The 24,603-nt window shown below is 40.6% G+C and overlaps 2 protein-coding genes across 2 annotated transcripts; both read left to right on the forward strand.

Annotated features, from left to right (window-relative positions):
* Nucleotides 1-5,646: 5,646 nt before the first annotated feature.
* On the forward strand, nucleotides 5,647-7,519 carry LOC113649098 (zona pellucida sperm-binding protein 4-like). The gene is made up of 8 exons (XM_027156710.2): nucleotides 5,647-5,976; nucleotides 6,054-6,241; nucleotides 6,327-6,424; nucleotides 6,498-6,655; nucleotides 6,730-6,922; nucleotides 6,996-7,143; nucleotides 7,224-7,299; nucleotides 7,386-7,519. Exons 1-8 carry the CDS (start codon nucleotides 5,697-5,699, stop codon nucleotides 7,484-7,486), a joined length of 1,242 nt encoding a protein of 413 aa, XP_027012511.2. The 5' UTR covers nucleotides 5,647-5,696; the 3' UTR covers nucleotides 7,487-7,519.
* A 15,254-nt stretch (nucleotides 7,520-22,773) lies between these two features.
* Nucleotides 22,774-24,603, forward strand: LOC125138442 (zona pellucida sperm-binding protein 4-like). The gene is made up of 8 exons (XM_047820582.1): nucleotides 22,774-23,069; nucleotides 23,146-23,333; nucleotides 23,420-23,517; nucleotides 23,586-23,743; nucleotides 23,818-24,010; nucleotides 24,084-24,231; nucleotides 24,311-24,386; nucleotides 24,470-24,603. Exons 1-8 carry the CDS (start codon nucleotides 22,808-22,810, stop codon nucleotides 24,568-24,570), a joined length of 1,224 nt encoding a protein of 407 aa, XP_047676538.1. The 5' UTR covers nucleotides 22,774-22,807; the 3' UTR covers nucleotides 24,571-24,603.

Here is a 24,603-nt window from a genome sequence, read left to right on the forward strand (position 1 = left end):
CTGCCCAGGTGTCAGATGGGAAAATAGTGATCCTGCCCAAACAGCAGATCAGAATTCCTTATAGAATGTAAAGTGTGAGCGCTTCTGTGTACTGGTTTTTGGACCGATAAGTAGTTTTTCTTTTTCTGTCTTCTTGTAAGTAAATGTACAAGATTTATGACCATTTACAGCATTTGGCAAACGCCCTTATCCAGAGCGACATACATAAATCCTTAAATCTCTAACATTGAATACATTAATGCTGGTTCACTAGGTTACATACTTAAGATACCATGAGTTTAAAACATTTGTTCAAAGTTACAATGAAAGTGTCAAAGGTTGTATGTATTTTTTTTAATGCAAAAAATAAGGAAAGAAGTGCTAGTTGAAGTGTTTCCTGAATAAGTAGGTCTTCAACCGCCGTTTGAAAATAGCCAGTGACTCAGCTGTCTGGACCTCTAGGGGAAGTTCATTCCACCACCTTGGTGCCAGAACAGAGAAGAGTCTTGTAGTATACGTGCAGTGCGAGGAATGATGAGGGCTTTGAGGTAAGAGGGAGCTGGTCCATTTTTGGCTTTGTAGGCCAACATCAGTGTTTTGAATCTGATGCGTGCAGCTACCGGAAGCCAGTGGAGGGATCGCAGCAGGGGGGGTGGTATGCGAGAACTTTGGCAGGTTGAAAACAAGCCGGGCAGCTGCATTTTGGATCATTTGCAGAGGACGGATTGCGTTCATAGGTAGGCCTGCCAGCAGTGCATTGCAGTAATCCAGTCTAGAAATGACAAGAGACTGAACAAGTACAGTACCTGAGCAGCCCGTGTGGACAAAAATGGCCGAATCCTTCTAATGTTTTAGAGAAGAAACCGACATGAGCGAGTCAAATTAGCAACACGAGAGGAAAAGGACAGTCCATGGTTACCCCAAGGTTGCGAGATCAGATCGTTGTGCAAGGATATAGCAAGATCATGACCTGGGGATGAATCACCTGGGATGAACAGCAGTTCAGTTTTGCTAGGATTGAGCTTTAACTGATGAGGAGTCATCCATGATGAAATTTCTGCCAGACATGCTGAGATCTGGTCAGAAGCTGTGGCATCTAAGGGTGGGAAAGAGAAGATAAGTTGTGTATCATCAGCATAGCAGTGGTAAGAGAACCCATGTGATGAAATAACTTCACCAAGAAAGTGAGTATACAGGGAGAAAAGAAGAGGACAAAGTACTGAGCCCTGTGGGATGCCAGTGGAGAGTCTGCGTGAGCAGATGTCACTCCCCTCCATGTTACCTGATATGAACGTCCTTTCAGGTATGAAGCAAACCATTCGCAAGCTTGTCCATGCAGGTCCATGTTGATCTCTGATTCTCTTTTCCATATCAGTCCTTCTCTGTCCTCTGATCCTGGTCTACTCTATCAGTCCTTGGCCTTGACCTTTGTCCCACACAGGCCCCTAATCCTGTGTTGGCTCCTGCTCACTGCTGCTGGTCGACGCTACAGAGCCCTGAGCACAAGAATGACCAGACATAGGAACAGTTTCTTCCCTCAGGCAATCCATCTGATGAACACCTAACAACATGGAACACACAACACCTAATATTTGTACTATGTATAGCTCAATTGCACATTTCATACTTGCACGTCTGTACATACATACATACATACATATTGTCTATACTGTTTACTGTTTACTTTTACAATTTACAATTGCACATTTCTAACACTTGCAAATTTGTACATACAAATTGCCTATATTTGTATATGTATATTTCAACTGCACATTTCACACCTGTAAATGTGTACATACAATTTCATCTATACTGTATATGTCATTATGTTACACTGTGGAGCTTCTGTCACTAAAACAAATTCCTTGCATGTGAAAACATGCCTGGCAATAAAGCTGATTCTGATCCTTGTTATGTTCTACCAATCCCTGGACTTCATTCTTGTCCCTGGTGTTGGCCTATGGTCCATGTTGATCTCTGATTCTCTTTTCCATATCAGTCCTTCTCTGTCCTCTGATCCTTGTCTACTCTATCAGTCCTTGGCCTTGACCTTTGTCCCACACAGATCCTCTGCCCCTGATCCTGTGTTGGCTCCTGCTCACTGCTGCTGAGTATGCTCCATATGGAGCCTGAAGATACACAGGATTACTGTAGATGGTACCGTGTAGAGACCATGGGGTTAGCTTTTCCATCAGTGAACAGTTGATAACTTCAACAAGACAGATTTCATATAAAAAATAGAATAACTCTGGTTAACTAATCAGACTTTAGACTCTGGCTTGTTGATTAGAAGGTTGGGCTTCAAGCACCAGCACCGGCAAACTGCTTCTGAGCAACACTTTAAACCCTCCTGTCCCAAGTGTACAACATCATGGCTGGCTTTATAATCCCATTTTTAGGTGTTTATATTGATTCATAATCTTACTTTAGATGTTTATAATGATTTATAATCCCACTTTCAGTGTTTATAATGATTTATAATCCCACTTTAATGTTTATAGTGATTTATAATCCCACTTTCAGTGTTTATAATGATTTATAATCCTACTCTTAGTTTTTACAATGATTTATAATCCCACTCTCAGTGTTTATAATGATTTATAATCCCACTCTCTGGTGTCACCCAGATGAGGTTCCCTTTTCAGTCTGGTTCCTCTCAAGGTTTCTTCCTCATGTTGTCTCAACACCACTGATTCTCTCATTTGGGTTAAATGTAAATCTATGTCCTTTCTAAAAATGCTATAAAATCAATATGGAATCGATCTGGATTTGATTTGTCTCTTGTTGTATTCCCCCATGTTTCTCTGAGGCCTTGACCTTGACCTTCAGTGCTCCTGTGGTTCCTCTGACAATTTTTCTTTGGAATCTTTCACAAGCATAAATAAAACTTTACCAGTTTTCATTATCAAAACTATCCCAATTTTTCCACCTACACATTGACCTGATAATCTCTGTTTTTGTTGTAGAACATTCTGTGTGACCAAAATAACTCCAGGTTCATCAGCTTGGTGTTCTGTAGTCTAAACATGAGGTGGATAATTCTGCAGTCAGCTTGTGCTCTGAGGTGTACGTGTGAAGGACATGATCTAGACCATAGAGATGAGACCCAAGGCAAAGAAAAACACAGAAAAACATGACAAGGACAAAACCATGACATGAGGAGCAGATGTGTGCACTGACCTTCACAATTAACTTATAAATAGAGTTTAAATAATTGTTTAATGTTTTAAATAACAGGAATAAGAATAACCTCACATTATTTAAACCTTTTGGTACTGTATGTTTTCATCACCTTTCCATGATTAAAAGCAGCCTATATTTAATTTTCTTTCCATTTCTTTTAACTTCTGTATTAAAGTTTTTTTTTTGTTTGTTTGTTTTTTACAGTATTAAAATCCTATCACGTTTGTTCAGTAAACGAACCAGCTGGGACAGTCAGATCACCTTTCTTTGTTCCTCACCCGCAAATATGCACCCCTCATCAATCGAGTGAAGCCATCAGTAAGAACCATCAAGGTCTGGCCCGCAGAAGCAGATTTCACACTCCAGGAAAGGTTTCAACACACAGACTGGAGTACATTTGTCCAGCCGTGACACTCACACGGACATTGATTGTTACACCTCCTCTGTACTGGATTACATCTCTACCACCATAGACAGTGTCACTACTAAGAAACAGATCATCATTTACCCAAATCAGAAGCCATGGATGAACAAGGAGGTGCGCCTCCTGTTGAATGCACGCAATACTGCCTTCAGATCAGGCGACGCACAGGCCTACAGCACATCCAGAACTAACCTGAAGAGTTCAACTTCAAGTTCAAGTTTATTTATATAGCACATATACAAACAGCCACACTTCTGACCAAAGTGATTCATAGTGTGTTTGACATAAAATTAGAGTTCAAAAAGCAAAAATAAGAATTATGAAAAAAGTAGACAAAATAAAATAACCAATTTAAAAGAAAATAAAGAGTTTAAAAAATATATATATATAAATATAAACTATAAAATATAAACTAAACCTATATGAAGAGGGGCATCAAAGAGGCCAAGCACTGCTATAAGCGGAAGGTAGAGGAGTATTTTTCCAACTCAGACCCTCGACACATGTGGCAAGGCATTCAGGTCATCAGCGATTACAAATCCCCCCACTCCACCCCTGCTGCCACCGATGTCCTTTTCTTGAACGAGCTTAATGACTTTTATGTTTGCTTTGAGAGAGACAACAGTGAAACTGCCACCAAGCCCAAACCCTCAGCTGACCACCCTCCAATCGTACTCTCCTCCACAGATGTCTGCAACGCACCGAGCCAGATCAGCGCACACAAAGCCACAAAGACTTTTTTTGTCTGACGCTGATGCCATGGTGACTTGTTATATACAGCATCTGCGCACCATTGATAATGGCTTTTTTTAAGTTGTGGTGCACGTGCTTAACTCAGAGTCAGTCTATAAAGTTGATAAAACTAACTCTTTTCAGCTGTTCTGTAATCGAAAACTCTGAGTTTAAACTTGAACTCTGAGTTGACAAACCCTGAGATGGGAAACTCTGAGTTGGTTGAACCACCTTTCTGAAACAGGCCCCTGTTATTGGACTGAATGCCTAGTTTTGGTCAGAAGATCTATGAGGACTTTAAACTTCACACTAAAATCCCTGATTACTGTTGGGAGAACCCTGTGCTCGCACAGACGAGCCTTCACTCTGAATTAAAAATCCTCATCTTGGCCTCATCACTTGAGCAAATGAACTAAGGAAAAAACCCCAATTACTTTGAGAGGAATAAACCAAACAATATACCAGCCATTTCACTGAACCCTTCATAATCACAAAGGCATGAATCTTTTAGACATAAATACACGTTTACTAACAGTGACCTACTTTAAATATGAGAACATTAATAATAGAATAAAATAGAATTTTATTTGTTTCTATACTTCTGAAAAGCTGCTTTGAGACAGTTTGAATTGTCAAAAGCACAATACAAATAAACTGAAAGGAATTTTTTTTATTGAACTATGTGAACTATATATAATATATAATATAAAATATAGAGCGTTAGAGGATCTAACTTTAGGACAACTTTTATTTTGTTTTGTTTTTGTCAATGTGACTGTAGCGACACTTATACACGACAAGGAAAGAAAGCTCTGTCAAAATAAAAGTATGCTGCGGTACAAGAAGATATTCGCAGTAAATACTACTAATATTACTTTAAATAATATATATATATTTATATATATATTATTATATATTTATTTATATAAATTATATATATATATATATATATATATATGTATATATATATATATATATATATATATATATATATTTCTTAATATTTTAAAACCAAAAGACTTTTAACATACCATTACAAAAAATGATACTTGTTTAGATAAAATTTAAAAAGACAATTTAAATGCATATATTAAAATAATGGGAGTTAATTAGATGGCCAGCCTCAGATTTTTAACATTACAAAACTCTCACATATAATTAACTTGACAAATAGAACAAATATCTGTTTAAAACGCCCCTCAAAATGACCAACAAATCATGAAGGCGGTGATTAAGGCAGTTAATGACGACACATGGCTGGAACACTATTACTGACTAGTTGAGTAGGAGGAGACTCCAGATACAATTAGGACTGAGGACACAATAAAAGACAGAAGTTGCTGACTAGTTAAACATAGGTGTATGCAGTTTGGGAACAATGGTGACTACAGGGGTAAGTTTGGCATTTGTGGGGCTTTTTCTTGCCTTCAGTGCTGTGAGCAGTGTTCCTGCAGCCCCACCAAATGTGAAAAAGCTCTCTCAGGATCCTCAGCTTCCCGGGATGCCCACTGTGCTGCCACATACACCTGGCCAGGTTCAGAAATGCCAAGTGCAAGACTATGAAAGAATTCCTTGTGGAGAACCTGGCATCGTGGCTACTCGGTGTAATGCCATAAACTGCTGTTTTGATGGTCAACAGTGCTATTATGGGAAAACTGGTAAGCTTGAAATCCTGCTTGACTCTTGATTGGGGTTTAACATGAAACTGATTCCTTTCTATTTTTGGTGTTCCCAGTGACTGTCCAGTGTACAATTGATGGCCAGTTTGTGCTGGTGGCAGCCAGAGATACAACCCGTCCCAGGATAAGCCTGGAGTCCATCAGCCTGTTGGGAGGAAACAGTGGACCCTGTAGTCCCGTTGACTCAAATGCAGCCTTTGCTATTTACCAGTTTGCTGTGACTGCTTGTGGGACAACCATGATGGTTTGTGTCACTATTTTTCTTCCCCTAACTGCGTTGTTCATTTCAGGTAGCTGTTTATTGTGCTCTCTACTTTTCTCCTGTCTAGGTAAAAGGTGGTTATGTGGTCTATGAAAACAGGATGGTTTCTTCCTATGAAGTTGGAATTGGACCCCGAGGCTCAATCACAAGAGACACTACTTATGAGTAAGTGATCGAAAACTCCTGGTTGTGGGGATTAATTAAGGGGTTTTACTAACCTGCCATTTCCTTTTTGTAGGCTTTATTTCCAGTGTAAATATTCAGGTGTTGGCTTGGCTGCTTTGTCTATTGAGCCTTCAGCTAATGTTGATCCTCTGCCCATCGTTGCTTCTGGACCACTCCAAGTAGAACTAAGACTAGGAAAAGGGCTCTGTCTCTCAAAGGGTTGTGTAGAAGGTGAGTGCTGTCTGGATATTAAAATGCAGTTTCAGTGGCTTCAACAGATGCTGACTTCTCCTCTCTCCCAACAGAACAAATAGCCTATAACTCTTACTATAGTGCTAGTGACTACCCTGTGACCAAGGTTCTGAGGGAACCGGTGTATGTCGAAGTGCGCATTGTTGGAAGAACCGATCCAAACATTGTCCTGAGCTTGGGCAACTGCTGGGCGACTTCTTCCCCTAACCCCTACAGTCTTCCCCAGTGGGACCTTCTGGTGTCCGGGTAAGCTTCCGGGTTTTGTTTGTAGCCCACTGTCTATATTGAACAGGACGTGATGCCCTTATGTATCCCCAAGGTGTCCCTACAAGGATGACCGCTATTTGACCAAGCTGATCCCAGTTAGTGGAACGTCTGGACTTGCATACCCTACCCATTACAGACGCTTTGTCCTGAAGATGTTCACGTTTGTGGACAAGACCTCTATGGCTCCCATGCAAGAGACGGTAAATGCTCGTTCTTCTGTTCTACATGCTTCTGCATGGTGTGGGTTCTTTTTTGTTTAGGTTCTCTTCCTTTCCCTCAGCTCTACATCCACTGCAGTACAGCTGTGTGTCTTCCGAGTGTGCTGGATTCCTGTGAACCAATGTGCACCAGAACAAGTGAGTAGACCCCTTGGTGCTGTTTTTTGCTGCTTCTCCTGACTGAATAGCTTATTGACCTGTGGCTCCCCCCCACCCATTTTTAGGAAGAGATGTTTCTGCAGTGGAAGAAGGTGCTTCTCGCTTATCAGGAGTAGTGTCTAGTGGAGGGGTGATCTTTACTCAAAATTCCTCTCCTTTGTTTTAAAGCTGTGCAAAATAAATGCATTTGCCTTTCAAACTGTCTTTGGTTCATTTAGTGTGCAAGTTGTGCTGCTTCTGGATAAGGGTTTATGATTGGGGGTTCTTGTGGCTTTAGTGATTGTCCCATGGTTTATCTTGTCTAAGCTTGCACCATGTCCTTGGTGTTGCTTTCACCTTACATGGCTTCAGGGCTGTCCAGTGCCATGCATTTCCTTCAGTCACCTCGCAATATTAAATTGTTTATTACCAGCCAAATTTTTTTTTTGACATTCTGTCGTTAAAGTATGGTTTGTTAATTTCATTGTAAAGGATTAACTTACAAAATTAGCAGGGGATTAGAATTACTTCCCCTACTGTAAGAAGTGTCATTCCATCTGAGCCAGTATTGTGACAATCTCCCTTCACATCTCACTGTAGAACAGAACATGCTCTGGCCCATAGCTCTAACTCCAGTCAGCATTATTTCCTGATTTTGACAGTATTACCGTGTCCATGCCAGTCAGGACTTGCTGCTTTAACCATTAGCAGAATGATGGTGTCGGAAATTTGAGAGCCCCCTCCAAGCGGATGCCAGGGGTGAATTACAGCCAAATTAATAATCAATAATAGTTTTTCATACTTGCTGCTAAAAATAATTAAACTTAATGCTAATTAGTTCATACAATAAAATATTTACTTACTAATACTTCCTGATATGTTAATACCAATTAATCACACTTTAATACTACTTGAATTTAAATAAGAACTTTCCAGACCTGGATAAGAATGAGAAACTCTTTATTGATGCTGATCGGCCACTGCTTCCATTGAGCTCAAGGAGGAAAAACTTCTAAGTTGAAAATATCAAAGAAAAACCCAAACAGCGTGTCCCCATGCCACCCAAAGGTTCCCTCCCCTTTCAGAAAAACCCTTCTATATACCCTGGCACTCTTGGGTACCATCATACCTTCATGCATCATTATCCACCTGACCTTTCTGGCTCTTCTCCTGACACTACAGAATTACAGAATCGCCCTTGGCCCCCCTGCTTCATTTCCCCGAAAAACAAGTCTGCCCTTTTACCGAAAATTAAGTCTGGCCTGTTGTTCCTGCCGAACTTCTGCATTATCAAAAATATGCTGCGTTGATGAAACTATCGTCAAGGCTGTGCCCCCAAGAACATCTTGTCCTACTCCCTGTCACGTATCACCCAGACGAAACACGCGTCTTGAGGACCAATCAATCACCAATTCTCCAGCTGCAATGGGTGAGTTTTCCCCTATCTGTTTTTTTCCTATATATTTGTGTATGATTTGATATTTTTTTCTTGATTATACGCCTATATATAATATGTATTTAAGATGATTACCTGTATTGTGTACCTATACTATATGGTTACCTGTTAGTACTATGATTATCTGTATTGTACGCCTGTACTATGTATGGTTATCATGACAATCACCTATAACCTATTCGCCCTACACTAAATTAATCACTTCTCTACATATAACCTAAAGATATAACTGATCAGCACAGTGATAATACTCAATTCCTCAATCACCTACCATCCCCTATGATATAGGAGTTCTGATTTATGATATGATTATGACATTCAACAGTATTTGATCAATTATGTTAGGATAAGAGTTCCTTGATTACAGTAACATCAGGTTCCAAATCAACTGGATTATATATTACCAGTAGTTGACTTACAAGTAGAGTTTTTTTATCTGGTTAGTAGAAGTACTGCATTATTCCTTAAGCTAAGCTTTTGCATTTTATAATGTTTTGCATATATGTGGATCTGTTTATGCTGACTCCTTAAATTTGCTAGACTTATGTCTTGTTTGTCCAGACTGGGCCTGCACATGCATTCTAATTTTAAGCCTTAGTTCCTCTGTTCTCGCCTAAAGGACAGGTTCCCTTTTTCTTGTTTGTCTCAGATGCTCAGTCAGCAAGATCGTCCTGCTGGCCAACCTATTCGGCCTTCTCGCCATTATGAGATCTTATATGATGCCTTATGCGAGACCTATGCCCACCGAACTTCTGGCCAGCTACCGCCGCTACCAGCTGGCCCATATAACCCATGAGCTTATCACGTTCATGGAACAACTCGGTTCTCCCAACCTCCCTGAGCATCACTTCACACCATCTTACATTGTGAAGAGGCCTCAGGCCTGCACTTCCTCTACCCAGACCGATGGCTGTCCTCATGCTGTTCCTGAGCATTGCTGCTCTGTGCTGGAACCCCCTGCCTCTCCTCCTCCTCCTCTCCTGGATCTCCTGACTACTCTCCTACGTCTCCTGTGCCTGGGCCTAGCTCTGCCTATTGAGTTCTATGACTTCAATAAACCAACTACACCCCTTATCTCTGTCTCATGTGTCATCTATCTATCTATCTATCTATCTATCTATCTATCTATCTATCTATCTATCTATCTATCTATATTTATAATTATAGTCCATATAGCTCTTATACTCCCTATAACTCATATACGACCTAATGTCGATTATACAATATTATAGCTCAACACTATTACAACATCCGGCCTACCCCCATATAGTGGTAATAGTTCATAGAATAAGAGCGCACACCCAAATTTTCCCACAATGGTGTTGACTGGTCTGGTGGAAATTAGACTTTTTTTTTTTTTTTTTTTCAGTATGAACAAATGAATGATGTGTCGCTTCAGGCCTGATAAATAGGTAAACAACTTCAGATGGAAATAATAGAATAGAAACATTTGTGTGAAATATTAGCATAAGTAAGCAGAGCAATATCAGGCAAAGAGCTGGTGATATCTGCCTCAGATCCTTCAGTCTCTTTATGTAATCCAGACAGACTGGATAGTTGTTATACTTTATTCTTCATAAATAGTCTTACCCTAGATGAAGGTTTCCACAAAATTCAAATGAAAAAAGTGTCCAACTCACAATGGCAGGTTTAGTGAGAAATTCTTACAAGTGAAGGTGTGTTCAGTTCTTTTCACATGCTGTGACGTGCAGTAACATAATTTACCTCTGCTACTCTATTCAAATTTACTTGTACAGCACTTAACATTTGACATTGTCTCAAAGCAGCTTTACAGAACATAAACATAGAACAAAAGGTTAATATAAAGAATAAGATTAATATAAAACAAAAATTCAAGATTAATATTAGATATATTTAAATGTGTATGTATTTATCCCCAATAAGCAAGTCTGAGGTGACTCGGGTGACTGTGGGGAGGAAAAACTCCATTAGATGGTAAAGGAAGAAACCTTGAGAGGAACCAGACTCAAAGGGGAACCTCATCCTCATATATACATATACATAAATATACAGTCTGATAAATGTTGTATTGATGAGGAGGTTGTTGTCCTCAAAGACCACATGGAGTTGCATTTCCTCTTTAGTATAGCAGAGTCTAACTGGAGGTGGTAGATCTCTAGATGCCTCAGGATCCTCACAGATTTGGCCTCATCTCAGCAGAGGTCCAAAATCTTCTTATGGCACAAAAGACGATCAGAGCTGGTATGCCTCGAGCTGGTCCATCCATCTATCTTCTACCGCTTATCCGGGGCCAGGTCGCGGGCGCAGCAGTCTAAGCAGGGATGCCCAGACTTCCCTCTCCCTAGACACTTCCTCCAGCTCTTCCGGGGGAATACCGAGGCGTTCCCAAGCCAGCCGAGAGACATAGTCCCTCCAGCATGTCCTAGGTCTTCCCCGGGGTCTTCTCCCGGTTGGACATGCCCAGAACACCTCCCCAGGGTCTCGAGCTGGTATACCACAATTTCTCGATGCCTCGTGATGTGTAGAAAGAGAGAAGCAGTGGAGAGGAATTAATGTAGCTGCTGTTCATAATATTAGCAAGCACTAGATGATAATGTGCATTTGGTCAGATGTAATATAGCATAAGAAAAGCTGTTTGATGTTTTCAAGGCTGTGTAATAGCAGATGGAAAGACCAATTTATTAATGAACAGTGTAGCAGTCTAGACCTGAACCCAAGTGGTGTTCTGTTATTGGACTTCTGTGCTAGTCACAGTTTGTCCATAACGAACACCATGTTCAAGCATAAGGGTGTCCATCAGTACACATGGCACCAGGACACCCTAGGTCGGAAGTCGATGATCGACTTTGTGGTTGTTTCATCTGACATCCGGCCGTATGTCTTGGACACTCGGGTAAAGAGAGGGGCGGAGCTGTCAACTGATCACCACCTGGTGGTGAGTTGGATCCGATGGTGGGGGAGGAAGTTGGACAGACTTGGCAGACCCAAACGTACTGTGAGGGTCTGCTGGGAACGTTTGACAGAGTCTCCGGTCAGAGAGATCTTCTACTCCCACCTCCGGCAGAGCTTCAATCAGATCCCGAGAGAGGTTGGAGACATTGAGTCCGAGTGGACCATGGTCTCCACCTCCATTGTCGACGCGGCCGCTCGGAGCTGTGGCCGTAAGGTCTCAGGCGCCTGTCGTGGTGGCAATCCCCGAACCCGGTGGTGGACACCAGAAGTAAGGCATGCCGTCAAGCTGAAGAAGGAGTCCTATCGAGCCTGGTTGGCTCGGGGGACTCCAGAGGCAGCTGATAGGTACCGAAGGGCCAAGCGAGCTTCAGCCCGGGTGGTTACGGAGGCAAAAACTCGGGTCTGGGAGGAGTTCAGTGAGGCCATGGAGAAGGACTATCGGTTGGCCTTGAAGAATTTCTGGCAAACCGTCCGGCGCCTCAGGAAGGGGAAGCAGTGCCCTGCTCACACTGTTTACAGTGGGAGTGGGAATCTGCTGACTTCGACTGGGGACATGCTCGGACGGTGGAAGGAATACTTCGAGGTTCTCCTCAACCCCACCGACATGTCTTCCACTGAGGAAGCAGAGGGTGGGGCTCAGTTGTGGACTCGTCGATTCCCCAAGCTGAGGTCACTGAGGTAGTTGAGAAGCTCCTCAGTGGCAAGGTACCGGGGGTGGATGAGATCCGCCCTGAGTACCTCAAGGTTCTGTATGTTGTGGGGATGTCTTGGTTGACACGCCTCTGCAACATCGCATGGAGGTTGGGGAGAGTGCCTCTGGACTGGCAGACTGGGGTGTGTATCCTCAGCATATCAGTGGAAACTAACGAAGCTATCAAAGTTCATGCAGCTCTTCACGTCCACACTAGAAATTTGTTTACTGATTACTGCATTTTTGTTGTTTTTGTTTGTTTGTCTGAGTGAAGGAGCACAAGCAGGAGCAGGCAACTGAGTGTGCAACGGTTTATAACTGTATGCTTCAGGTTTATGCAACAACCTGGATAAAGAACAGCAATTGAACCAGCAGACTGTCTCTAGTCTCTTATTTCACATTGCACAAGAACACAACACAGAACGGTAGCCAGATACGACACAGAAGGGCAGACCGGCTACACTAAGAACAAATCATGTGTAACTTTAACACAAGCAGTTTCTGTGCTATGATGGGGTCTAAAACCTGACTGCAGGGCCATCAAGTGTCACTCATTTCGGTCTTTTGTCACGCTCTCCCGCCATACATTGTATTTGTCACCCAGAAAAACTTACTATTTACAAGTCTGCCAACTCTCACGCATTCAGTGTGAGACTCACGTAATTGACCCAAATCTCACGCTTGCACGCCACACCCACATATTCTCACACAGACTCTTGCAGCAGTGAGGAAAAAAAAAAATCTCGCTGCATAATCTCGCAAAGCAACGCGCAAAGAGACCAGACAGTGTAGTGATTTTTTTGTGACAATTGTAATAGTAATAATAATAATAGTAATAATAATAATAATAATAATAATAATTAATTTTATTTAAAGGTGCCTTTCTGAACACTCAAGGTCACCGTCCAAAAAAACAACAAAGACAATCAAACAACAAAGACAATAAAATTCCTACATAGCGATACAAATTAGAACAGCAGTACAAATTATGATGTAGAATAAGCTAAACTAAACAGATGCTTTAAGTTTTAAGCTGAGATTTAAATAATGAAAGAGAATCAATATTACGGAGTTAAGATGGAATTAAGTTCCTGAGCTGAGGTGCAGAGTAACTGAAAACTCTATTCCCCATAGTTACAAGACGGACAGAGGGAACAATGAAATGAGTATGAAGAAGATCAAGAAGATATGAAGGTGCAAGATTGTGGATTGCTTTAAATGTTAGAAGAAGAATTTTATACTTAAAACGAAAAATAATGGAAGCCAGTGTAGCTGTTCCAGAACAGGTGTAATATGATGGATAGAGGAAGTACAAGTAATAATGTGGGCAAAAGAGTGGTGGTTGATTGAGTCGTGAGAAAGGAGAGAAACCTACTGATATTTCGAAGGTGAAAGTATGCAGCCCGAGTAACATTATTTACATGAGAGGTAAAAGAAAGGGTACTATCAAAGATGACACCAAGACTCTTAACCTGAGATGAGGGAGCTATGAGAGATTCATCAATGGAAATAAAAAAATTTGAAAATTTGTTAAGTACAGATTTTGTGCCTTTAAGGAGAATTTCTGTTTTATTACTATTTAGTTTAAGAAAGTTTGCTGAAAACCATGATTTTATGTCAATGTGACGATCAGTAAGATCAGATGGAGGGAATGTGGTTTTGTGGAAAGGTAGAGCTGGGTGTCATCAGCATAGCAATGAAACTTAAACTGATACTTATGAAAAATATGTCCAAGGGGTAAAAGGTAAGTAATAAATAGCAAAGGGCCCAGGACAGAGCCCTGGGGTACACTAGAGGTAACGGAAACTGTCGAACAGGTGAATGATTTTGGTTGAACAAACTGGTGCGATCAGAGAGATATGTGTGCGATCAGAGAGATATGAATGAAACCAATCAGCTGCTATAAGCAAATCATTTTTCATTTTTAAAAGAGCCGTTTCAGTGCTATGAAATGGGCGAAAACCAGATTGTATAGATTATTACCAGACAAATGAATATGAAGTTGAGCAGCAACAACTTTTTCCAAAGTTTTAGAAATAAAAGGAAGATTAGAAATAGGACGGAAATTATTAAGGTTGTTGGTATCCAATCCTGGTTTCTTTAGAATAGGAGTTACAGCAGCTGTCTGTTGAGAAGGAACAACTCCAGTGGTAAGGGAGGAATAAATAATACCCATGATAAAAGGGGACAGAGAGGAAGCAGTAGCCTTAACAAGGACAGTTGTTACAGTATAGGATCAAGAAAACAAGTTGAAGATTTAGATTCATGAGCAAGTTTTAAGATGTCATCAATTGAGGGTAGAACAGTTGAGAACAGTTATGTAGGAACAGGTAAAACTGAGATACATGGAGTAGAAACAGGAGTGGCCATAAGTTGATGATGAATGTCTTAATTTTTTGAAGTAAAGAATGAAGTTAAAGTATTGCAAAAATCAGAATAAAGAACCCTTGAATTCCCTTCATTAAAACCAATTAAGCCAGAATAGTATGTAGATTTAGCTTTAGCAATAGTTTCTTTATAGTGAGACATATGTTCTGAATACATTTCCTTGTGCACAGTAAGGCCAGTTATTCTAAAAAGTCTCTCAAGCCGTCGTCCGTTTGCTTTTAATTGCCTGAGAAAAGGAGTGAACCAGGGTGCAGTAACAGCAAATGAAACAGTCCTAGTCTTAAGTGGGGCAAAAATATTCAGCAAATTATGGAGACTATAATTATACTGAGAGACCAAGTTATTTGGAGTGGAACAGCTGTCAGCCCTAGGAAGACTTGCAATGCTTAAAGACAAGCTGTCCAAATTAATGTCCTTGATTTTTCTAAATGATATCATGCATGCAGATTTCGATTTGAAAAGTGGAAGATTAACATTAAAAGACAGTAACACATGATCAGTACATGGAAAAAAAGTCTGCATTAAGGTTGTCTGGAGAGACACCTGAACAACAGATTAAATCCAAAGTATGTCCTTTAGTATTCGTGGGAAAATTCACATGCTGCTGCAGTCCGAAGCTATCCAGACAAGATGTAAATTCTTTAGTAAGATTGTTGCGAACATCATCCATGTGAATATTGAAATCCCCCACAAGAATTATATTTGGTGAGAGTGTAGTTATTTGAGTAAAAAAAGCAGCAAAGTCAGGGATAAAATCCTTGTTAAACTTTGGTGGTCGATATACAGTGCTGATAATCGTTGGAGTAGATCCAGAGAGCCGACAAACTGCAGCCTCAAATGAGTGGGAGACAGAAACATTCACTGACATCAGTCTTCACTTCTCACGGTAGATTATCGCCAGACCTCCTCCTCGACCAGAATCACGTGGTTGAGAGTTGTAAACAAACCATGGCAGAATGGCATCATTGAGTGCAATAAAGTCATTTTGTTGCTGCCATGTTTTGGTTAAAAAAAGAAAATCAATCTTGCAATTTGCAAGAAGATCCTGCACAAGATGCCCTTTACTCGTAAGAGAGCGGATGTTAAGAAGACCGAAACTGGCAGTGTTGTTGTCGCTTGGTCTGGTAGCCGAGTTAGACGAGTTAGCCAGGTTGCTTGGTGGACGTCGAACAGCTGACCATAGCGACTTTATATCACTGGATTTATTATACCAGAAGTTCCGCCGAGAGCCACGATGAATGTATTTCCGTCTTGGCAGATATAAGATGTCCGGATGAGCAAGCAGTGCAGGAAGTGTTGAATCATATAAACACGGATGGAAACTCTGAAGTTCAGCGGCAGAGTATTGAAACAGTATTGAGGACTGTACAAGAGGCAGTACAGTCCAGGCAAGTACAAGCCATAAACAATAGATCCTCATTGTAGTCTACGCAGTGTTTATGATGTTAATAATTATTGCTATCGGGGAGAGCAGCGGCAGCCAAGACGCGCCAGCGTTCACTCTAACCCGGAAAGTTTAGTCGCATGAGTTGAAACCCAGGACTCTGCCGCTGTGAGGGAAATACACAATTTATTCCCATAAACTGTGTAGTCAGCCGTTCACCCTCATTCTATAGTTCACCCTCATTCTATAGTTTATATAGAATTAAGTTAGCATTAACAGAGTTGTTTGTTTTGCAGCACTGAGCAGTTATTTTACATACCTTTATCATAAAAAACAGTACAAAAGCATTTCCAGATGACAAATATCTGGACATGCCTCGTAGTTAATGTTAATTATTGTTTTCTTAGAAGAGAATGTCAAGTCAGCGACATCCCATAATAAAATAATTTTATTTATATCAATCACAATTCATCAATCATGTCCAGATATCTGACTGGTTATGGTGTCAGTATGGTGTTAGTGTGGTGTCAGTATGGTGTCAGTATGGATAAATTTGAATTTTCTGTTATAGGCTGTTATCTAAATTGTCAGGGACCAGTAAGAAAAGAACACTTGTATCAATGTGTTAATCATATTTCTGTAAAATGCTTGTGAAATTTAAATGTAATGTAAATCTCCCAAGAAAATTCTGTGCACATACCAAATACTTTGACAATCAATATATACTTAATACACTTCTGCTAATGCAAGGATTTTGTGTTTGTATTTTTTCCACACCAAGCCACACCCCTCCCAATTACAGATTAGCAGCTTCACCCATTTTCTCAATCAACACTTCATCTGCTACTTTAGGATCACTGAGGTATGGTTTGACTTGGAACTTAACTGCATCAATTAGAAGGCCTGTCTCCACAGAGCGAAGAAACTTTCATTGGATGAACTCAGGGCTAAACTGTTCTCCATCCTGCTCATCTCCAGATGTCCACAGTAGTTTCTCCATCAGTTCAATGGCTCAGAACAGAAAACTTTGGGCAGACTCCTTGGGTTCCTGAGAGATGTTCATGAGCCTGTGCAGTAGATCAGATGAAGAGTCTATTTTATAATGTCCTCTGAGGATAGTCTTTGATGTGGAAAGTGTGAGATCTCGCTTAATTTCAAGGAGTTCCCGGAGGGGAAGGCCAGGACTCACTGCTCTGATAACTGCATCAATGATTTCCGCCTCTGCGTACCCCTTTCTCACTCCTGATCCATCTGGTTGTTGAGGCTAGTGTATGACAATTTTTCCTTTTGGCCAGCCTCTCCAATCTGTCTGAAGACTCGGAATTCCCTCCTCGGAGTAACTTCAGGAATCGATTTGTGTCTTGTGACTTGTTCTTTCACACTCATTTTATCTTTTCTCTCTGATGTTTTTCTTCAAGTAGCCCAATCTGTTCCTCTAATGCATGACGAGCATTTGGATGTGTCTGCTGTAGTTCTGCATACTCTTCTCTTAGCTTCTCTATCTCAGACTGGGTTACTGCTGACACTTTGAGCTCGGCTGATTTCTTAAGGGACTCGATGAAACACAGAAGTTCATTAAGGCTCTCTGCATATTGTTCCTCTTCTAAACTTTCCTCAATTTTATCTAATGTTCCCTCTGCCAGCCTTATCAGTGCCCGCCTCATTTGGCCTGGGAGACCTTCACCCGATGGCTCATTGCACTTTAGATAGAGACAGGCTTTTATCAGTTTAGGCTTCTCTAGCATCAGAAACTTGGAACTAACGCAGTCTTGAAGGTGTTCCTTTTTTTTCCCTTGTTTTGCATTCAGTCTCTTTCATGTACTCTATATAATTCTCTATATTGACGAATCTACTGTCTCTCTCACATCCAGTCAGCAGTCCTCTCCTGGCTGGCTCGCCATGATGTTGCACACACGGAAGAGGCGGAGACTTCTGGTGGCACATATATTGTTTTATTGCTGTAAAAACACATAAACAAAGATAGAAATTAGTTATCTTTCAACTGTGTATCAATGACTGCCAGAGTGGCTTCTTCATATATAAATGAAGCTCTATGTCCACAAACTCACTTTGCACAATCTTATGACAACACATCAAAAGAAAATGAGAATATATTGCGGAATACTGTCTGTAACCCATTAACATTTTCATGGCATCAGACAGACAATAATACGCAATACTCAATAACCATACAAAAACGGTGTATAAGCACTTTGTTTTCTTTTTAGTAGGCTATTTCTCTCAGCAATTTAGTTGTCCCTTACCCATGACAGGTGTACAGAACACAACCATAACAATAAACAAATATCAACTCTTTCATAACAATGAGTGATTGTAATTATATTTTCTGATAACATTAGGCACTTAAGTCGTAATCATCACGCGGCCTCCACCAGAGCAGCGGCGTCGGCCGCCTCCCAGCCAAGGTTGCGCAATCCGTCACGCGGGTGCAGCCGGCCGTACCTCAACCTCTCAATTTATCGATTTAATATACACGTTCATCAAACTAACACATATAACTACCGTATAAACATTTTATGAAGACAAACTGTGATGACACATCACTCATCTTACCTGTAAAAACACATAAACAAAGATAGAAATTAGTTATCTATTAGTTAACACATACATGACTACTTGAATCCATATCACTACACATTCATACTTCTAAAAATCTGTCAATGAGCAACTGGTTCAAAGGTCTCACACTCACACACACACACACACACACACACACACACACACACACACAATCTTTAGTCCTCCTCAGATAATCTGAAGCACAGTATAATAATTAAGACATACTAATGTGATACTAGTGTGAATTATTCACAATAAAAAGTACGTCATTGTTAGAAAAACAATAAAGCCAATTAGTTTATAAAACACTCAGTGGAACACAGGTTGAATGGAAGCACTGAGTTTGGGCAGAAAACCCCATGGTCCCAAAAACACCAAAAAATCTTCATGGGTAGAAGTCTGATGTATGGTGAAAATGTCCTTAGCTCTTTTGGAGGCATATTCAGATTGGGTGAAAGGACGTGTTCTTGGACAGAATACCTATGCCCCTTTTCCACTGAGGCAGTTCGAGTGCTGGTTCGGAGCCAGAGCCTAATTTAGAACCAGTTCTTTCTGTTTCGACCGCCAAAGCACCAGCTCTGAACCAGGAAAAGTGGTTCTTAAGTAGCACCAAAACGTTGCTGGTCTAGACTTAAGAACCGCTTGCGTCAGGTGCTGGGGGCGGGGCTACTGTTAGCGCATTTGATAAAGTACCTTAAGTATTGTAGCGTCTGGTACAGGTCATTTTAGATTTCATGTCCCAGGCACCCTCCTCAATTAAACGATGAGCAACCCAGTTTTACACACACACCTGGCTCCAGAATGACTGGAGCCTACACAAAGACCAGATAACCCCATGCGGCTGCTCTGATTGAACTCATAGGGGCCCTCAACACACACACACACACACACACACACACACACACACACACACACACACACACACACAACACAATGAGACTTTTTACTAATAAAACCCGAAGATAAGGTACTCTAAGGTTCTCATTCTTATAACCCTTTTTGTAATGTGTTCTTCTTTTAAGGCTTGCCTGACTTAAAATTATTTGCTCCTTACTTTCCTGACAAAGGTGTATTTTATTCATGTGTCAGAAAACAACATTGTATTTTAAAATCAGTTATACTCTAATTACTGATCATGGCATGTTAATGTATACCTGTTCTAATGCTGTATGCCCCTTTAAGGTCTGATGTCAGAACGTATACGAAGCTATCGTTTTCTTTTTACTTCCCTAATGAAAGTGCATTTTGTTTTGTGTTTCATTTTTGTTTCTTTGCCTTTATAAGAACACAATATTATATTAACATCATTTACCCTTTGATTACTGATCTGTGTATATAATGTACCGCTGCCTTTATACCGTCATTACCCTTCATGTTTAGTATCCAAATGACCACAAAATTATCGGTTACTCGTTTTTCAAACAATGGTGTATTTTATTTGAGCACGAAAAGCGCCATACCATCTTAATACACGCTGGATCAAACTTTAAAGTCATCTAAAAGTTTGATAGCTAAACCACGCCCACAGACACCTGAAACAAAGGGAGTTTTTCCCTCCAAAAATCCTGACCGAAGTATTGGTCATCTTCCCAAAGATGTGTGGAGTTCGCGACCTTTAAATTGTCACAAACACCACTAATCCGTGGTCAGACTTTCGGAACAGCTTGGAGACGACTCCATCTTCCTTCAAAAAAATTCCAGCAAGCTTCACTTCCAAGAACGACAACTATTCTGATCTTCAGGAGAACTTGGAAGAACGTCTGACCCCACCCTAACTGACTTTTCAGAGATTTCTCGGTTGCATCCGGACTCTTGTGCAGTAATCCAATGCAAGTAACCGTTTCCTCTACCAATCAATTTAGATGCGTAATTTTAAGTAGGAATCTTTCATTGAATCTTAAGGTGAATTTAAGTTTCTGTGACGATTTCCCAGTTAGGCTGTGATTAATTTTGAAGTTTAAGCTTGCCATTCCTTTCCTTCCTTTCTCTAGTATCTTCTTTCCAGTCTCTTCCTCCCTTTCCCCAATTTTAATTTCTTTTGTTTTATTTTATTTTAATCTTCGTTTTCCCTATTTCTTTTGTTTGTTTGTGTAGTTAGTTCATGTTGTGTTTGTCTCATTCATTAAATGCCATATTTTTGTGCCAAATAAGTGATTGCCTCTGAGTATCGCTCACAAATTAAGGTACCTGCAATATCTGGTCTGAACTACATGCTCTATTGAGTTAATTTAATTTAAATTGCGGTATAAAGTAAAAGGGAAGCTAATCTTTCTTGGCCAGGAAGATACCGCCTTCATAGAACTAATAAAGGTTACACGGACTGTTCGCCGGACGAAAAGACCAAATAAGCGTAACGTTAATTCCATTACCGTTAATTTCAACTTAGGTTAAAATATTTAGAAGTCATTATAACACGTTATAGTTACTTAGAAATATTTACCTTGCTTCGCGAGCCAAAATCGCTACATATACTAATGTTTAGTACACTTTTACTTCACCATGATATGATACATTATCAGTACACATGATAGTAGGTAGCTGCATGCTAAGGCTAATTTTTTTCTGTGTTAACGATAAAAAAAAGGTTATGTACTTTAACGATTACAACCTCCGTTTATACAGATTACATGGAGCCGCACGTACACGTTTTATTCGCCGCGTTTGGATGCCAATGTAGGTTCGCAAAGCCATGAGCATTAACAGTAAAGCAACATCCGCCGTTGTTGTTGTGTTTGTGTCTGACGCTGCTGCGCTAACGTTGCTGGGACACGTGACACGTATACAGTGACGTCACACTCGGCGCTGTGATGGCTCTCTAGCCGGTGGAAAGGCAAACCGGGTCTTAGAAGGTTCGCCAGTGGAACCAAATTTGAACCAGCACCAGTGCTAGCTCTGAACCAGCACCCGGGTCTTTCAGGTGGAAAAGAGGCACTTCTTTAGCCAGAAGATCTATGAGGACTTTAAAGTTCACACTAAAATCCCTCATTACTGTTGGGAGAACCCTCTGCTCACACGTACGAGCCTTCACTCTGAATAAAAGAACCTCATCTTGGCCTCATTACTTGGGCAAATGGAACTAAGGAAAAAAACCCAAATTACTTTGAGAGAAATCTATAAATAAACCAAACAAATAAACCAGCCATTTCACTGAACCCTTCATAAACACAAAGGTGCCAATCTTTTAGACTTAAATACATGTTTACTAACAGTGACCTACTTTAAATATGAGAACATTAATAATAGAATAAAATTGAATTTTATTTTTTTGTTTCTATACTTCTGATAAACTACTTTGAGATGATGTGAATTGTTAAAATCACAATACAAATATACTGAAAGGATTTTGTTTATTGAACTATTTAAACTATATATAATATCAAATTTAGTGTTAGAGCGTCTAGAGTTCAGTTGTACTTTAGGACAACTTTTATGTTGTTTGTTTTGTTTTTGTCAATGTGACTGAAGCGACACTTATACACGACAAGAAAAGCTCTGTCAAAATAAAAGTACCCTGAGGTACAAGAAGATATTCACAGTAAATACTACTAATATTACTTTAAAAATGAATATGAATAATATAATATAATAATATAAATGAAATATATATATATATATATGTGTGTGTGTGTGTGTGTGTGTGTGTGTGTGTGTGTGTGTGTGTGTGTGTGTGTGTGTATGTTTTCTTAAGATATTAAAACCAAAAGACTTTTAACATAAGATTAAAAAAAAAATTAAATATGAGATGTTTATATGGTTAATGATATAATTTCATGTTCAGCTTATGCACCATTTAACAATAGTTGTTTTATCCTACTTGTTTAGACAAAATTTAAAAAGACAATTTAAATAAAATAGATGACCAATAAAAGTGAACAAATATCTGTTTAAAACGCCCCTCAAAATGACCAACAAATCATGAAGGCGGTGTTAAAGGCAGTTAATGATGACACACGGCTGGAACACTATTACTGACTAGTTGAGTAGGAGGAGACTCCAGATACAATTAGGACTGAGGACACAATAAAAGACAGAAGTTGCTGATTAGTTAAACATTGGTGTATGCAGTTTGGGCACAATGGTGGCTATAGGGGTAAGTTTGGCATTTGTGGGGCTTTTTCTTGCCTTCAGTGCTGTGAGCAGTATTCCTGCAGCCCCACCAAATGTGAAAAAGCTTCCTGGGATGCCCACTGTACTGCCACAGACAACAGGCCAGGTTCAGAAATGCCAAGTGCAAGACTATGAAAGAATTCCTTGTGGAGAACCTGGCATCGTGGCTACTCGGTGTAACACCATAAACTGCTGTTTTGATGGTCAACACTGCTATTATGGGAAAACTGGTAAGTGTGAAATCCTGCTTGACTCTTGATTGGGGTTTAACATGAAACTGATTCCTTTCTATTTTGGTGTTCCCAGTGACTGTCCAGTGTACAATTGATGGCCAGTTTGTGCTGGTGGCAGCCAGAGATACAACCCGTCCCAGGATAAGCCTGGAGTCCATCAGCCTGTTGGGAGGAAACAGTGGACCCTGTAGTCCTGTTGACTCCAATGCAGCCTTTGCTATTTACCAGTTTGCTGTGACTGCTTGTGGGACAACCATGATGGTTTGTGTCACTATTTTTCTTCCCCTAACTGCGTTGCTCATTTCAGTTAGATGTTTATTGTGCTCTCTACTTTTTCTCCTGTCTAGGTAAAAGGTGGTTATGTGGTCTATGAAAACAGGATGGTTTCTTCCTATGAAGTTGGAATTGGACCCCGAGGCTCAATCACAAGAGACACTACTTATGAGTAAGTGATAAACTCCTGGTTGTGGGATTAATTAAGGGGTTTACTAACCTGCCATTTCCTTTTTGTAGGCTTTATTTCCAGTGTAAATATTCAGGTGTTGGCTTGGCTGCTTTGTCTATTGAGCCTTCAGCTAATGTTGATCCTCTGCCCATTGTTGCTTCTGGACCACTCCAAGTAGAACTAAGACTAGGAAAAGGGCTCTGTCTCACAAAGGGTTGTGTGGAAGGTGAGTGCTGTCTGGATATTAAAATGCAGTTTCAGTGGCTTCAACAGATGCTGACTTCTCCTCTCTCCCAACAGAACAAATAGCCTATAACTCTTACTATAGTGCTAGTGACTACCCTGTGACCAAGGTTCTGAGGGAACCGGTGTACGTCGAAGTGCGCATTGTTGGAAGAACCGATCCAAACATTGTCCTGAGCTTGGGCAACTGCTGGGCGACTTCTTCCCCTAACCCCTACAGTCTTCCCCAGTGGGACCTTCTGGTGACTGGGTAAGCTTCCGGGTTTTGTTTGTAGCCCACTGTCTATATTGAACAGGAAGTGATGCCCTTATGTATCCCCAAGGTGTCCCTACAAGGATGACCGCTATTTGACCAAGCTGATCCCAGTTAGTGGAACGTCTGGACTTGCATACCCTACCCATTACAGACGCTTTGTCCTGAAGATGTTCACGTTTGTGGACAAGACCTCTATGGCTCCCATGCAAGAGACGGTAAATGCTCGTTCTTCTGTTCTACATGCTTCTGCATGGTGTGGGTTCTTTTTGTTTAGTTTCCCTTCCTTTCTCTCAGCTCTACATCTACTGCAGTACAGCTGTGTGTCTTCCGAGTGTGCTGGATTCCTGTGAACCAATGTGCACCAGAACAAGTGAGTAGACCCCTTGGTGCTGTTTGCTGCTTCTCCTGACTGAATAGCCTATTGACCTGTGCCCCCCTCCCCTCCATTTTTAGGAAGAGATGTTTCTGCAGTGGAAGAAGGTGCTTCTCGCTTATCAGGAGTAGTGTCTAGTGGAGGCGTGATCTTTACTCAAAATTCCTCTCCTTTGTTTTAAAGCTGTGCAAAATAAATGCATTTGCCTTTCAAA

The sequence above is a fragment of the Tachysurus fulvidraco genome, chromosome 11 (genome assembly GCF_022655615.1).
Source record: "Tachysurus fulvidraco isolate hzauxx_2018 chromosome 11, HZAU_PFXX_2.0, whole genome shotgun sequence".
In the NCBI taxonomy this organism is placed as follows: Eukaryota; Metazoa; Chordata; class Actinopteri; order Siluriformes; family Bagridae; genus Tachysurus; species Tachysurus fulvidraco.